Consider the following 17,394-nt stretch of genomic DNA (forward strand, 5'->3'; position numbering starts at 1 on the left):
TCGCCAGCTCGACATTCCCTTTTCCTGTCATGGGTGTGGCTGTTCACTGATGTGCCCAGCACTTTTTCCCCGTCATCTTCTGTTTTTAAAATTTATTTACTTAAATTCATATTGGTTTCAGGAGTAGAACCCAGTGATTCATCCCTTACATATGATACTCAGTGCTCCTCCCAACAAGTGCCCTCCTTCCTACTCATCACCCTTTTAGCCTTTCCCCCGCCCCCCCTCCAGCAACCCTCACTTCTCTGTATTTAAGCGTCTCTTACGGTTTATTTCCCTCTCTCTTTTTATCTTATGTTTTCTTCCCTTCCCCTATGTTCATCTGTTTTGTATCTTAAATTCCACACGTGAGTGAAGTCATAGGATATCTGTTTTTCTCTGGCTGACTTACTTCGGTTAGCATAATACCCTCCAGTTCCATCCACGTTGCTGCAAATGCAAGATTTCATTCTTTTTCATTGCTGAGCAATATTCCATTCTATATACCCATATATATATAGACTATAATATGTATATATATGCATACCACATCCTCTTTATCCATTCATCCATCGATGGACATTTGGGCTCTTTCCATACTTTGGCTATTGTTGATAGCGCTGCTATAAACATTGGGGTGCATGTGCCCCTTCAAATCAGCGTTTTTCTGTCCCTTGGATAAATACCTAGCAGTGCAATTGCTGGATCGTAGGGTAGTTCTATTTTTAACTTTTTGAGGAACCTTCATACTGTTTTCCAGAGTGGCTGCACCAGTTTTCAATCCCACCAATAGTCCAGAAGGGTTCCTCTTTCCTCCGCATCCTCGCCAAGATCTGTTGTTTCCTGAGTTGTTAATTTTAGCCACTTTCAGCATTCTTCACGGAGCTAGAACAAACAGTCCTAAAATTTGTATGGAACCAGAGAAGACCCCCGAATAGCCAAAGTAACGTTGAAAAAGAAAACCAAAACTGGAGGCATCACAATCCCAGGCTTCAAGCTGTACTACAAAGCTGTAACCATCAAGGCAATCTGTAGGAAGGGAATCTGTATCTTAATAGCCCGTCTGGTTATTGATGGTCCCCAGATCCCACTTTGAGAAACTCTTCCTCTCTGGAGAACCCATTCAGTGCCCTCTCCCCTACCCTGACGCTGGCTATCAGCAAACTACCTGGCTTCCCGTTTCTAACAGAAACGAAGGTTTTATTCTCATCAGGAGACTTCCCGCTACCCCGGTTCATCTGAATTCGCTCCTGTCACTGCCTTTTCTCCCCTGTCCTCCTTTCCTTTCCCCCCGCAACCTCTGGTCACTGGACAGCTCCATCAGCGTGATACCTGGGAGTCCTGTCGGTCCTGCAAGTCCACACAGATCTCCCTCCGCCCGGGAGGGTGTGTCCTCTGAATCTCTAGGGAGGACCAAGCCCTTGCTTCTCATCCCTGCAGGTCAGACTTGCCCAGGGGCCTGGTTATCACTTTGGGCTCTTATCAAGGGCTTGGTTTCTAGTTCAAAGCAAAGTATGCTAGCATCTTATTTATTGAGATTAAGGCATGAAACACGAAAACAAGTTTTAAAAGAATGCTCCAGGGTTACCTCTTTCAGTACTAAAAAAAGTGTTTGCCCCAGAGCTTCATTTTGTGGATCCCAAGAAGGGAGGGGGAGTGAATTTGGAGGCAGAGAAGGAAAAGAGCAATGCCAACATATCAAGAGTAAGAGAGTACAGGGTGCATTTTTATCTGTATTTACACTTTGCGATTTTTTTGGCCCTTAGGTGGGGGAGTGGGTGTTTGTCTAGAACATTCTCTCACCCTGTGCTTGTTCTTCTGCTTCCAACGCTTCCAACCTCACCCTCTTCCCTGTTCACCAGGTTAACTCCTTCCTCCTTACCCTTCTGCCTTCAGCTTTGACATCAGCCTGGGAAGCCTTCTAGCTTAGGACCCCCCCCCCCCCCGCCGCCTCATTCTTCACAGCATCCTTGACTTCACCCCCCTGAAGCACTAACCAGGACACTGTTGTGATGCCTGTTGTGGGGGAAAGAAAGTACAATGGACCCTGTTGCCCTCATCCACAGGATTTGGAAGAGTTTAGCCTATTAATTACAAACAGTCCGGGATTTTACCGTACCGTAGTAGTTGAATGCTTCGTGGTGGCTGAAAAGGATTGTACCTGAAGCAGAGGACTTCAGGCCCCTGTGCCTGTGGTTCCTTTGTGCTTTTTTACAGTGTCGCTTTCACCTTTGCCAAGCTGTGCTGATGTTTTCAATCTGCTGCCGTACTGTGGGAATGGAGGGTAGCCCCACTGTGTTACCCAGGAAGTTCATCGAGTTTGTGAAAGCTGTACCCCTTCCAACTCCCGGAGGCCCTCGAGGACTCAGCTGTGCTTTAATCTAGCCCCCAGCTAAGAGACCTCTTTTTATTTCTTTCAGATAAGTAGTGAACATAAAGATTATCAATGAATCATCTCTTAGAGTTGGCAAATGGTGATTGATTGTCAGTTTCACTTAAAGGGACAGCAGCATTCAGTAAGAGAATGCTTCCATTTCTTGGCCATCTTAAAAGTATTTCTAAAAGATTCTTTGTGCTAGAAAGTTGTCTCGAACGCTCTAGAATAATGACACAGCCAGCATTAGTGCATAACTGTCTAATCACTAGGAGTAAATGAAAATTGTCAGTGCAAGAGAAAATCACGATGCTTTTATATACCTATGCATTTAGGTCCAGATGCAAAGAACACATGAGCAGGCCCATTTTATTGACCTGCTACATATGTGTGGCAAAAAACACTCAAATGTAGATAAATACTAAATACTGTCAAAATCAGAATTATACCTTAGATGGACATGTAATCTTAATTCTTTATTTAAAAAAATTTTTTTAATGTTTATTCATTTTTGAGAGAACAGAGCGTGAGTGGGGGAGGGGCAGAGAGAGGAGACAGAATCCAGAGCAGGCTTCAGGCTCTGAGCTGTCTGCACAGAGCCTGATGCAGGGCTTGAACTCACGGACCGCAGGATCATGACCTGAGCCGAAGTCGGAAGCTCAACCAACTGAACCACCCAGGCGCCCCTTAATTCTTTATTTTAAATGTTTATCATAAAATGCTGTCTGGATAGCAACACTTAACAATTTTGAGATGAAACTGAGGAAAAGCTTCATTATTTTAGTGAAAACCGCTTAACTGACAATCCCTTCTTGCCAACTCATTGTGCAGAAGACAGATTGCCACCTCTTTTTTTTTTTTTAAATGTTTGTTTATCTTTGAGAAAGAGACAGAGTGCAAGTTGGGGGAGGGGCACAGAGAGAGGGAGGCACAGAATCCGAAGCAGGCTCCAGGCTCTGAGCTGTCAGCATAGAGCCGGACGCGGGGCTCAAACTCGCAAACCGTGAGATCATGACCTGAGCTGAAGTCGGACACTTAACTGACTAAGCACAGATTTCCACTTCTTAAAAGTTTAATGCACATTAGTTTTATGGAAAAGGTTTTTAGTTAATTACGGAGGTTGTAAAGTGTTGTTTATTAAGTATATTGAGAAGAAATATTTCTTTATTGGAAGGGGAAAAAAACATGAAAAATAGGGTGCTTACAAAGTAGAAAAGCTTAGGTGGTTCAAGGAAAAACTAATTGAAAGAACAATCTTAGGATCTCATTCAAATGTGTTGCATTATTAACTTAGATATAAACAGGTTTTATTTGGTTTTTGAAGCAGACTCGATAGATAATTTCATTTCCCTTTTCTGAATGCTAACTGTAAATGCAGACCAAATGCTTCCTGGTGAATTGCCCCCAGGGACCATACTTAAATGTTTCATTTTGGTAACAGTGGTGCTCCATCAGTTTGAAGTATGAGTTTTAATTTGGTCCTAGGATTTTATTTATTTATTTTTTTGACCAGCTTTGGTCATTAAGTATATGAAAAAAAGAAAAGAGGAAAACAGGAAGGCCCCGAAAGTTCTTCATTTTGCAGCTGTGTTATTAAAAATCCCTATAAAAAGCCTTATCGTTTAACCAGAAGTGGTTATGGCTTGTAATCAGGTACCCCTGATTGATATCCTTTAATGTGGCTGAGGAAGAAAGTACCCTGTCACTCATCAGGTGACTTTTGCTCCGAAGTGAACAGTGATCACCAGAATTACCACCTTCTTTGATATGCGCGTTATGTAAGGTAAGTAAGATGACTAGGTCAGGACGTTCACAGAGTTCACAGACCCGCTGCAGAGCCTTGAAGCCTAAAAAGCTCACTTTCCTTAGAAACTGAGCTATTTGAGGCTTAAGCTGTTAATAGAAATGAAGAGAGAGGAGGAAATCTTTAAGTACAGCTATTAAGCAAAAACGACATGCTCATTTTAGAATCAGAAAAGACTTAATTCCTGCCTCTTAATTAAGTTCTGCCGTTTTGAACTTTGAGATCAGGTAACAAAACTGATTCCACTGTTTGGACACACACGTAAGCAAAACCACAGACAGATTCATTAAGTGCCTATTCCCTATACACTTAGTACACACGAGAGCTTTAAGGAGAATACGTCTCAGGTTTGTAGGACTCAGATTACAGTATTGCGCTCTATCGGCTATCAGGGGTCATGAGATATAATAGATCACAAGGATAATTTGAAATCTATAGAGAATCTCAAACTCTCGTTTAGCCAGGGGTTTTAATCTTTTGACCAAATCTTTTGCCAGAGTTAATAATTACTCAAATTGATTTATTGGAATTTTGTTTTTCACTTATTTCTTTAGGAGCTCATGCTAAAACAAAAAGCGGGGGGAGTATTAAAAGAGATAAAATCAGGATGTAGGTGACAATTTTTCTGATACAATCTTTCTAGTTTTTTTTATTTTTTAATTTTTTTTAATTTTTTTTAATGTTTATTTATTTTTGAGACAGAGAGAGACAGAGCATGAATGGGGGAGGGGCAGAGAGAGAGGGAGACACAGAATCGGAAGCAGGCTCCAGGCTCTGAGCCATCACCCCAGAGCCCGACGCGGGGCTCGAAATCACGGACCGTGAGATCGTGACCTGAGCTGAAGTCGGACGCTCAACCGACTGAGCCACCCAGGCGCCCCTCTAGTTTTTTTTTTAACATTTATTTATTGTTGAGAGGCAGAGAGAGAGGGAGACACAGAATCCGAAGCGGGCTCCAGGCTCCTAGCTGTCGGCACAGAGTCTGATGCGCGGCTCGAACCCACAAGCCGTGAGATCGTGACCTGAGCCGAAGTCCGACGCTCAACCAACTGAGCCACCCAGACGCCCCTCTTTGTAGTTATTTTTAACTGACCATCTCGGAAGGGAAGTCCTGTGTTGTGCTTATGCTCAGAGACTGATAGTTCTCAAAGTATTGAGCCTTTAAAAAAAAATAATTCTCGATAAAACTGCTTCTCCAAGAAAAGCTCTTGCGTACGGGCGAAGGCGAAGGCCTTACGTGGTTCAACGCTGCACTGGAAAGTACGCTGTGAGATCAGAGCTGGACAGCGTGGCCAGACTCCCACTCCGAGTCTGACAGAACCTCAGTTTATGGTGACCGAGCAGGCGCCCAGTGTCACGGAAGCAGGGAGGCTCCTCCCCACCTTCCAGACCGGGCTCCCTCCTCTGTGACTCATCACAGTGCCCTTAAAACCTGTAGTGGAAGAAACAGCATCGTGGCGTGTAGGCAGGCTTACAGTGTTGTCTGAGCTTTCCCGGGCTGGTTTGTGATTCTGTAATCAGTTAGGCGGATGTGGGGGGAGAGGGGGTGTGAGTGCGTGCACGCGTGTCCCTTCGTTTGGTTGAATTTTCTCCTTCTGGAAAGCAGTCTTTGTCGTACTTGTCAAAGAATACCCCGTAAAGCAGAGAGCCGACTGTCATGCAAAAACCATATGACCGTCTGGATTAGACCCTTCATTGAGCTCACTCCCACTGATGTGTATCTCCATATATAAAACCAGATGTTAATACCTACGATGCTCGCCTTGCTGTTTTTTTTAAATTTTTTTTTAATGTTTATTTATTTCTGAGACCGAGGGAGACAGAGCATGAGTGGGGGAGGGGCAGAGAGAGAGGGAGACACAGAATCGGAAGCAGGCTCCAGGCTCTGAGCCATCAGCCCAGAGCCCGACGCGGGGCTCGAACTCACAAACCGTGAGATCACGACCTGAGCCGAAGTCGGTCACCCAACTGACTGAGTCACCCAGGCACCCCTGCCTTGCTGTTTTTTTAGAGTAGGGTCTGTGAAGTTTGTTAGTCATGTATTTTAAGTGCATATACAGTAAAAAAGTTTTAAGTGCAGATACATGTATTTATGTGCACATACATGTATTTATAATAGTATTTATGCTGTTGCACATAAATGTCATATAGAACAGAAAAATGTATAGCTATTTGTAAATAAAACTCATGTACTCTTATACCAGCACACTGTATTAATTTTAAGATATGCGAAATGTGAGTTTTAAAATAAGTAAAGTCAGAGGTGCCTGGGTGGCTCAGTCGGTTAAACATCCGACTTCAGCTCAGGTCATGATTTCGCAGTTCGCAAGTTTGAGCCCCGCGTCAGGCTCTGTGCAGACAGCTAGGAGCCTGGAGCCTGCTTCAGATTCTGTGTCTCCCTCTTTCTCTGCCCCTCCCCCACTCATGCTCTGTCTTTCTCTCTCTTTCTTTCTCTCTCTCTCTCAGAAATAAAAATAAACATTAAAAAACAATAAAGTCAAATAAGTCAAATATAAGTGAAAGTTCTCATGTGCTCTTCCCGTATCCCGGAGTTCTCCACACCCTACTTTTTTTTGAAGGTTAGCGCTTCTGAGATTTAAGTACTAGTCACAGTGCTCTGACATTGTAAAGTGCTCCACAAATGTAAGTTTTGTGTTTCTGTCATTGTCATTTTTTACCCACATTTATGGAGGGACTGCTCTCCAGTCTCAAGAGTGAGGCAGTGGTACCTTGGGTTACAACCCTCGAGGCACGCGGAGCTTGTAAGGCAGTGTTGTATCCTTTCTCGAAGTTCCTAAGGGCACCCCTTTGAAATGTGAAGTCTAAGCTCAGTGGCCAGAGACCTGTTTCATCTAGGATTCTGGGAACCACATCTCAGCAATTAGCAAGAGCACCGCTCATTAACCCCTTATTTGCCCGACGTTGTGCCACGTGCTTTTGTCATAGTGAACCTAGTGTGTCTCTTGAAGGCGTCACATGGCGTGGACAGGAGTGTGGAAGTCAAGCGCGGTTGGTCCCTAGGGACACTTCCCGTGGGGAGACCCAGACAGTGGGAGAGCTGCGCTTGGCGATTGAAGGAGTGAGAGGTACTTCCTTCCCGGTCGCTCGGGAAGACAAAGTCACATCCGTAGGGAGGTGTTTCGAGGAAGCTGACTGGACCTGGTCTGAGAGAGAACCAAGTCAGCTAGAGCTCTTCCATGCAGAAGGGGTTCCCAGGGTCCCCAGATCTGGAGGTAGCATCCGTCCAAAAACGTGGTCGTGGGGTTCTCGCATCGGGGCCGAGATTACACTTGTTGGCCCTGAGTTCCCTTTGACAGTTCTGTGACTGTTCCCTTAACAGTAAGGTCTTGTCCTCTGAGTTCGCTCCTTGCTGTAACCACTTCCGTGTGTTGGGTGCTGAAGGCCTCTGCCAGTGCCTTCAAACCCCTCCTCCACCCCTCTGTTCCGTCGCCGTCCCCCCAGGCTTCACCCCTTCCCACCCAGCGCTCCGCAGCGGCCTTTACGTGGTGCCCTGAGTGGGTCTTCCTCCACACCGGTCGGTTCTCCGTGTGGTCGGTGGACTGGCCTTTCCTAAACGCCCCTCATTCCAGTGCATGCTGGTCTTCTTTTACTACACAACAAGTTAGCACAACTTGGTGCTTTAAAACAGCGCGCAGTCATTTCCGGGCCCGGCCCGGCCGGATCCTCCTCTCAGGATCGCACAAGCTGAAGTCAGCGTGGGGGTCGGGGCTGTGGTTCTCACCTGGGATCCTCTTCCAGGCTCGCTGAGTTCATTTCTCTGGCTGCCTGGGACCGAGGACCCCGTTTTCCTTCCAGCCATCCGCCGGGACTGTCCTGCTCCTCCAGGCGGCCTGCCGTTCTCTGCCACGTGGCCCTCCTGGGCCGTTCACCTCGGGGACTTCTGCTCCTTCCAGCCCCGTGGGGCCTGCGGACTTGCACCTGTTTCTGGACAAACCTGTATTACACAGTTCTCCGCAGGGAAGGCTGGCAGACGAGCCCGTATTTGTGGACTCCTGTTAACGAGGGGCTGTGGAAGAAGGTGGCCCCGGCAGATCTCAGACCGGGCTTTATGGTTTGGAAGAGACGGGTGGACGTGCAGCTGGGCGGAGCTGGGCCTGGTAGGCGGGACTGCTGTTCCCTAGGCACCTGCACAGGCTGCCGCTGACTCTCGCTGCACAGGATGCTTGTGCATCACCGGCTGGACGCCCACCCAGGAGGGTGGGCCAGGCTCCACCAGGAGCGGGAATATGACTCTTCCTTGACTTCCTCCCAGAGACATCAGGGCCCAGAGTCCAGCACCTCTGGGCCTCTGTTGGATGGGTCATGCTTCGTTGGCAACATTGATTTCATGTTTACATGTGAAGGGGCAGAATAGGAGATTACCAAATAAAATATAATTTCAAGTGTTATTAATGAAAGAATATTTACACCCACTTTTAATGAGATCCTGGTGTTGCAAAATGATTCCACATAATGAATCCCAGGAAATCAATGAAAAGTTTAATTACAGTTGTGGCTGTTCTGTATGAGAATATTGCTGTGGTCAATTTTACTTGTACAGTTTATCAATCCCTTCTGCCTCTCTCTTTTCTTTAAATTAATTGCCTTGACAAAGCAGGTATAAACACATTCTTTGTTAGGGTTTGATGCTTTGGCAGAAATGTGTTATCAAATGCAGATTTCCTCCCCTGTAATAGTAATAATAGTCCCTGTCACTTTGTAACGTGCTGTACCGTTTACAGTTCATACAGTCTTACATCAGGCAGTCTTTCTACTTGGTAAATTGAGTCACTCTTCTGTCTCACTGAGACATAGTCCCTTGGGCAATTTTTTTGCAAACCGCCTTCCACCTCTTCTCTACTTACCCGTCAGAAATTTGATGGTCTTCCTCTGTCGTCCGTCACTCAGTCAAGCTCTGAGGCAGGTGAAAAGAAAAACAGGAGACTTTCTCCTCTGAACGATCAGTTTTGCCTTCATGGAGCTACGTATGCACCCTTTCTGGTTTTCAGCAAAGCGAATTTTCTTTTTGCAGTTTTTCTTTTGACAGTTCAGTGATTGCGGTGCCGGCTCGCCCACTGGGGTGGAAATGCTTTGTTTGTTTGTTTGTTTTTTTTTTTAATTTTTTTTTTTCAACGTTTTTTTATTTATTTTTGGGACAGAGAGAGAGACAGAGCATGAACGGGGGAGGGGCAGAGAGAGAGGGAGACACAGAATCGGAAACAGGCTCCAGGCTCTGAGCCATCAGCCCAGAGTCTGACGCGGGGCTCGAGCTCACGGACCGCAAGATCGTGACCTGCTGAAGTCGGATGCTTAACCGACTGCGCCACCCAGGCACCCCCCATGCTTTGTTTGTTTTTAGTTGCTGATAAAACACAATACGAAATGTTGATGTGGATGTTTAGAGATAGCTAAAGCCATACTGGTGACTCTAGAGTTTACTAATTGTGTATTGAGAAAGTTACTGTGCATTTTCTAAGCTCTTTTAACGACCATAGTTGTTTAGTCTGCTTTTGCTTAAAGGTTCAAGGCCTTAACACAGAATCGAGGATGATGTCAAATGATTGGCTCCGTGGATGTAAAAAAACTTACTTAGTTCGTTTTGAGAGGGCAAGCCCTGTGGTTTCTGTTCCCTCCAGTCCTCCCACTGCCACCATCAAGCTTTCTTGCTGGTGGTTCAGTTGAGAAGTAGCCTGGCTGTTCCAGACTTTTCTTCCAGTCCTGGCTTGTCACCACACCCGGGTGATAGGCGAGGAGTCACCTAACCTCTCTCCAGAGCTTTTGAGTTGTGCAAAAAGCAAGGTGACACTCGGTCTCAGACACGGGACTGTCCACGAAGCTTTGTGATTGACGGTGTGACATCAGTAAAGAATGAAGAATCGTCCTCAAAGCCCGGAGCTATTTTGAGTATCGTGAAAGGAGTTCCGTTTATTCTAAAGATGCCCTTCTTGGTAGTTGCCGTGTGCACGCAGGTATGGCTAAATGGACCGCTAAATGAGAAGCTGTTCTTTCCCTGTTGCACGTGGGTAAAAGGTCCCTTCACATACACCTGCGACTGCTGTGCTCGAGCCTGGAGTCACCGTGGCATTTTCTTCTGGGCGTAAGTCTCCAGGCAGCCATTGTCTATACTCACGTGAGATTCTTACGCTGTGGCTTGTAGTACGATTTGTGGGCCCAGGCAGGCTGGGCCCCCGGAGCAGAGGAGGGGAGGGGGGACAGGGCGCGCTCTCTGGCCTAAGCCAGGCCCTTTTTTCTCTCCTTTGCCTTCAGCTCCTGATCTGCTGCTCGTCCTTTTTTGTAACCTTTATCCCAACCTGTGTTCTCGCTCCTGGACTCGCTCTGCTGTCTACTTAACAGTGAGCATCTGTGCTCTGTTCTGGAGGTTAAATCATCTCCCGGGAGATGTGGATGCAAACCCCATTTGGAGACCACGCCGTTCAAGGAGGGACCTCCTTGCCAAAGGACATGTTCACCAGAGACTTCTGGTTTAGGGTGCCCACTTCCGCACACGTACGTCACTCCCCGTTGCACATTGCCGCTAGCCCAGGCAGAGAAATATGGAGACACCAAGAAGCCCGTGTCTGGTCTAGATATTCGGGGCTTGTCCGCATGGTAAAACAACAGAGAGTTTCGATATGTTGCTGATGAAACTAGCCTGAAGGACATGCCAAGCAATTCGTGATCATTAGGAGGAATTACCAATTTCCCTGGCATTTTTTGTTGATGTCACTGTGGTGCCCCTGGCACTGTTTCCTGCGGCCCCTCGACGACACCTCATCCTCCTGACTCTTGTCTCCTGATGTTCTTTGTGTCTGTCCCTGCTTCCTTTCCCCCATCTGCGAAGTTCTGACTTTTTCATACACTTCTTCCCACTGCACTTGGTGTCCATCGACGACCTCATCCATCCCCCTCGGGCTCAGCCCTGGTCTCTGGGCAAGTGACTTCAGAGCCTCGTGTTTCTCTCCTGCCTCCCAGTCTCTTTCCTTTCACATCTGTACCTTTCCACGCAGATACCCGTGGTTCTTCAACACCAGCACATTTGTCCTGAGACCAGCTAGCTTGCTCACCTTTCCCTGGATGTACTCCTTTCTGTTAATGTTCTGATCCTTCTCCAAGTCCCCCGGTGCAACACTTACCTTTTATCCTTTTTTCTTGTTATTTTGTTTGGTCTTTCCATTTCTCACATTTATCAAGTCCTAACAACGGACCCGTCACAATATCCCTTATATCTATTTGAGTCCCGTGTTTACTACCTCATTCAGAGTGGATTGACCATTGACCGTATAGCCTCTCAGGGCGTCTGGGTGGCTCGGTCGGTTAAGCGTGTGACTCTTGATTTCGGCTCAGGTCGTGAGCTCACAGTTTGTGGGTTCGAGCCTCGTGTCGGGCTCCACGCTGACAGCACAATGCCTGCTTGGGATTCCCAGTCTCCCTCTCTCTGTCTGCCCCTCTCCTGCTCATGCTCGCTCTCTCTCTCTCTCTCTCTCTCTCTCTCTCAAAATAAATAAACTTAAAAAAATCAACGACAGTACAGCCTCTCAAACTGTTTGTCTGAAACACTCCCTGCCTGTTGCAAATCACGGTGCCTGTTGCTTCCGAGCCGGCCTCCAGTGACGGGCCCCTGCCCTGCATGGGGCCGTCAGTGAGTCCCCTGCCAACCGAACGGCATGTAAACTCCTCACCCTGAGCTCTGCCTGTGGTGTGGCAGCCTGCACCCCTCCTCCCCTTCCTCTGGTAAACACTGCTGTGTCCCTCGCGGAGCGCTAGCCGTGACCATCCTGCAGCAGTGAAGGCCACCATCACAGCTCCTGCCTGAGGGGGTTTCTGGAGAGGGAGGTCCTCCCTAACAAGTCATATCTGAGACGAGATCTGAAGGACACGGAAGGGGGCAGGGGACACAAAAGCACAGGGACCCCGAGGCAAGAAAGCCGGGCCTTCCTGATGGAGAGCAGTGAGTGGGCTAGAGAGAGCTACAACACACACACACACACACACACACACACACACACATGACAGAGGAGTTTGCCTGTTAGTCCAGGTGTAGTGTCAAGGGGCTTGCTTTCTTCCTGTTTTTTTTTTTTTTTTAATATTTATTTATCTTGAGAGAGAGCATGCACGCATGTGTGTGCATGAGCAGGGGAGGGGCGGAGAGAGAGGGAAAGAGAGACTCCCAAGTAGGGCCCACACTCAGCGGCACAGCCCAGACCCACGAACCGTGAGATCAGGACCTGAGCCGGAACCAAGAGTCTCAAGCTTAACCAACTAAGCCACCCAGGCGCCCCTGGGGACTTTCTAAGCGGGGTGAGATGATCTGTTTATACTTCTGAAATCTCATTTGGGAGAGGGGAGGGGACAAGGTGGAAGCAAGGAGGCCACGTAGGGGACAGGCCCTTGCACTTGTCCACACAAGATAGTAGCTCGGACTAGATTACATGTTTCTTAACCTCAGCACTGTTGACATTTGGGGCCAGAAAATTCTTTGGTTTGGGGACGGGGGGCTGCTCTGTGTGCCATAAGGTGTTTAGAGGCATCTCTGGCCTCCACGCACTGGAGGACAGCGTTATCCTCCCACCTCCAGTGTGACAACCAAATATGTCTTCAGATGTGAGCAGATGTCCCCTGGGAGCAGAGCCACCCTGGTTATGAATCAGCGGGCTTGACGTTGGCAGTAGAGGTGGGTTTAACAGACAGTACCTCTCCACAGCTGCGAAGTAGGGCAGGGTGAGACTCAACGATGCTCCCCAGATGTTCGGTTCGAAATCCAGGCAGATGGTGTCCGATTACTAGAGACGCGCGACATTGCTCTCTCTTGCCCCTGTGCCTGCTCTCGGAACTACCCAACCACCTGTGGTGTCTCCCACCCTCCCACTCTCCACCGTGTCCTACCTCCCCTCCCGAAGCTCCAGCTTGGATGCCGTCTGGTCGAAGTCTTCTCCCATCAGTCCACCATTGGTGATCCTTTTTCCAGTGAACTTCTGCAGCCCCATATCAGTCCCGGTCCTAGACACTTTCTGGCCCTGCCAGCTTCTGTAAACCCCCAGGAAGGAAGGACCAGGTCCTAATGAAAGGAGCAGCCTTAGCAGATGCTTGCATGACACGGCTTAGCGCCTGCACCTCGGCCCTCCCCTCGGCTCCCCCTGGGGGCTGTAGGACTGTCACCTCCCTCTGGTACTCCTCTAACCGGATTCTGGGCCCCAGAACCATCTTCTCAGGTTGCTCTCTCATCTGCTCAGGTTGTCTGGAGCTTGTCCTGGATTTGGGACTCCTTTTGTATGTGTTAGAGTTACTGACGTGTGTCTGTCACCTCCCAGCCCAGTAAGGTCCCCGACAGCAGGAACGAGACCTTACGTACCTTCACCCTGTACTCTGCCTGGCACGCAGCCAGGTGCTGGTCGGGAATGAGGTATCCAGTAAGGGTTTGTTGGGTGAAGAAGTGAACGTTGATTTTTTTTTTTTTTTACTCGAGTATAATGGACTTAAAGGAATATTAGCATTTTTCTACTAATGAACGTATATAATGTTTATAATCAGAAAAAAAATTTAATTTTTTTAATGAGAGAGGATTCGTCCATAGTTGGTGTCACTGATGAAATTGATTGGTGTGTGTGGAAGAGGGCTTGTTTTTGGGCTTTAACATAAGTCCCGAGTCTGCATCGGTGATGAGTCTGCTCTGTTTCTGTATTGCAGCTCTCGTCGTCAGCACCACCTCGGCTGGATTTGCACTGGCCCCAGGGCCTTTTGACCTGCCGTGTTTCCTGCTTACTTTTGTGGGAACGGGCCTTGCATCCTGTGCTGCCAACTCCATCAATCAGGTCAGTTGGTCACTTTTCAGCGCGATTATGGTGATGTGACTTTCTCCTAGACGGTGGTATTGTCACGCGTTTATATATAACTTCAAGACCACGTATAGAGATGGAGAGGTCCCGGGAGCTTGTGACACCACGTATCCTGTGGAGGTCTGTGGGTGACACAGCCCGTCTGTCTCTAATGCGGTGAACGGTTTTCAGGTGTTTCAGGTGAGAGAGCAGCCATGTAGCGGCTTCAAACGGCCAGGTGCCCTTGGGTTGGAACGGGTTTCGAGCTGTTTGCTCGGCTTTCTGCTCCTGCATTTCAGGCACCTTCCCCCGAGCTTATCATTGTATGTGTTCTTCTTTCTTTGGTTTGATTTGTCTGCATTTGTTTACATACACAACATTGTATTTTATATTTTATTTATTTTTTGAAGTTTATTTATTTTGAGAGAGACTGAGACAGCGCAAGTGGGGCAGAGAGAGAGGGAGGGAGAGAGAGAGAGAGAGAGAGAAAGAAAGAAAGGAAGGAAGGGAGAGAGGGAGGGAGAGAGAGAGAGTGAGAGAGAGAGAGAGAAAGAAAGGAAGGAAGGGAGAGAGGGAGGGAGGGAGAGAGAGAGAAAGAAAGGAAGGAAGGGAGAGAGGGAGGGAGAGAGAGAGAGTGAGAGAGAGAGAGAGAGAGACAGAAAGAAAGGAAGGAAGGAAGGGAGAGAGGGAGGGAGAGAGACAGAGAGAGTGAGAGAGAGAGAGAGAAAGAAAGGAAGGAAGGGAGAGAGGGAGGGAGGGAGAGAGAGAGAAAGAAAGGAAGGAAGGGAGAGAGGGAGGGAGGGAGAGAGAGAGAGAGAGAGAGAGAGAGAGAAAGGAAGGAAGGGAGAGAGGGAGGGAGAGAGAGAGAGTGAGAGAGAGAGAGAAAGAAAGGAAGGAAGGAAGGGAGAGAGGGAGGGAGAGAGAGAGAGAGTGAGAGAGAGAGTGAGAGAGAAAGAAAGGAAGGAAGGGAGAGAGGGAGGGAGGGAGAGAGAGAGAAAGAAAGGAAGGAAGGGAGAGAGGGAGGGAGAGAGAGAGAGTGAGAGAGAGAGAGAGAGAAAGAAAGGAAGGAAGGGAGAGAGGGAGGGAGAGAGAGAGAGAGTGAGAGAGAGAGAAAGAAAGAAAGGAAGGAAGGAAGGGAGAGAGGGAGGGAGAGAGAGAGAGAGAGAGAGAGAGAGAGAGAGAGAGAAAGAAAGGAAGGAAGGGAGAGAGGGAGGGAGGGAGAGAGAGAGAAAGGAAGGAAGGAAGGGAGAGAGGGAGGGAGGGAGAGAGAGAGAGAGTGAGAGAGAGAGAGAGAAAGAAAGGAAGGAAGGGAGAGAGGGAGGGAGGGAGAGAGAGAGAAAGAAAGGAAGGAAGGGAGAGAGGGAGGGAGAGAGAGAGAGTGAGAGAGAGAGAGAGAGAGAGAGAGAGAGAGAGAAAGAAAGGAAGGAAGGGAGAGAGGGAGGGAGAGAGACAGAGAGAGTGAGAGAGAGAGAAAGAAAGAAAGAAAGGAAGGAAGGGAGAGAGGGAGGGAGGGAGGGAGAGAGAGAGTGAGAGAGAGAGAGAGAAAGAAAGAAAGGAAGAAAGGAAGAATGGAAGAATGAAAGAATGAATCCCCAGCAGGCTCCACACTGTCAGCACCGAGCCTGATGCGGAGCTTGAACTCATGCAACAGATCATGACCTGAGCCGAAACCAAGAGTCGAATGCTTAACCGACTGAGCCACCCAGGCGCCCCGCGATTTTATATTTTAAACAAGCATATCCAGCTTTTAAAAAAATAAACAAAAAAAACCAAACGGTAATTCAGTATTCGGTAAACTTGGTGTATAGAATCAGAATATATTTTTAAAAATAATTAGCATATTATTTTTAATGCATCCTTTTGTCCCCCTATTATTTTATTTTATTTTTTTTAATTTTTTTTTTCAACGTTTTTTATTTTTATTTTTGGGACACAGAGAGACAGAGCACGAACGGGGGAGGGGCAGAGAGAGAGGGAGACACAGAATAGGAAACAGGCTCCAGGCTCCGAGCCATCAGCCCCAGAGCCTGACGTGGGGCTCGAACTCACGGACTGCGAGATCGTGACCTGGCTGAAGTCGGACGCTTAACTGACTGCGCCACCCAGGCGCCCCCCCCTATTATTTTAAATATCAGAATGGTTCTCTGAAATAGTTCTCTCCTCCCCCCCCCCCCCCCCCGGCCCTGCCCCACGCCTGGTCATTGCAGTGTGCGCCCCAGCACGCATATTTTTCATCCAATACCAAGAGTGAAAAAGTCTTGGCTGAAATTTAAGGAAAGTTGTTTTCATCACCAGAACACCCAAGGGGAGTTGGCACAGTTTTAAAACAGGAATTCAAGTTACCAGTAGAAAAACAGCGTGGCTGAGTGGATGTATAAATCGGCATCCTGCAAAATATGGGAATTTTAATTTGATAATGCCTCGTATCATTAGGCTTTTACAACGTGTTACCAGCTGTCTGGGGAGGGATCAGTCTCTTTCAAATACAGTTTATTTATTTATTTTTTTGTTACAATTTTTCATGTGGAAACAGTCTCATGGGGAGGGAGGTCCAAATAATCCTGCTCCTTTTCCAAAAGTCTCATCCCATCCTGCAGACCACGGCCCAGCTCTTCCAGATTATTCCTCCCTTCTGCTCCCTGCCCTCGCTGCCTGGCTGGCAGAATAATCATGGTTTCACCACGAAATGTTTCTAATGAAATTTTGAATAGAAAGCACTTTAAGCAAAATGGATTTGTGTTGCTATTTTGGGTCTGTATTGCAAAATACTTCTCAAATTATTACTTCTGTTTAGTTACAAATCTAGGTCATAAGATTAAGCCAGGAGGGAACACACATCCCAGTTTTCAGGCTCCTTTTTTCAACTGAAGACCTACACGTATCCTCGAGATACCAGCCACTGTCTCCTTTTTAAATAAAATTTAAAATGAAAGTGTAGACACTCAGATCATCGGCAACTATCTGATAGGCATCAAATGAATCCAAAATCCCAAAATAGTATAAGAAATAATAGAGTTGCCTTGAGTTTGAGCTGCCCCGGTCCTCCTGTCCCCCACCCGAAAACAAAGGTGGTTCAAGAATTTATTATGGAAAAAAAAGCCTGTCGATTGTAGCAAGAAAATACCCCGGGGGGGGGGGGGGAGGGGGGAGAATTTTTTTTTTTTTTTTTTTTTTTACATTTAGGCAGAAATTTCCAGAAACTGAACGTAAACCAAAGTTTTAGAAATTTTAAAAGTTTAAATGAGTTCAGACGGCTGCTTTGTTTTGTCGTCTGTAGGGAAGTGAGTTAGATAGATTCTGTCAATTCCAAACTACTGAGAAGAGCCAGACTCTATGAGGGCGATTCTCTCTGCGTCTGACAAATCGCCGCGTCTCCCTCTTCTGTTCCGAGGCTGGCTTTCTAGCCCCGTTGACGCTCACTGAGG

At 47.4% G+C, this 17,394-nt stretch overlaps 1 protein-coding gene across 2 annotated transcripts in view; it reads left to right on the top strand.

Annotated features, from left to right (window-relative positions):
• Positions 1-17,394, top strand: part of LOC131496841 (protoheme IX farnesyltransferase, mitochondrial) — a 138,161-nt gene that overhangs the window by 19,609 nt on the left and 101,158 nt on the right. For both annotated transcript variants that reach the window (XM_058702568.1, XM_058702569.1), the window contains exon 4: positions 13,842-13,966. In XM_058702568.1, coding sequence (XP_058558551.1) covers positions 13,842-13,966 — 125 coding nt within the window. The remainder of the gene's footprint in view (positions 1-13,841; positions 13,967-17,394) is intronic.

This window comes from Neofelis nebulosa, chromosome 16 (assembly GCF_028018385.1).
Source record: "Neofelis nebulosa isolate mNeoNeb1 chromosome 16, mNeoNeb1.pri, whole genome shotgun sequence".
In the NCBI taxonomy this organism is placed as follows: Eukaryota; Metazoa; Chordata; class Mammalia; order Carnivora; family Felidae; genus Neofelis; species Neofelis nebulosa.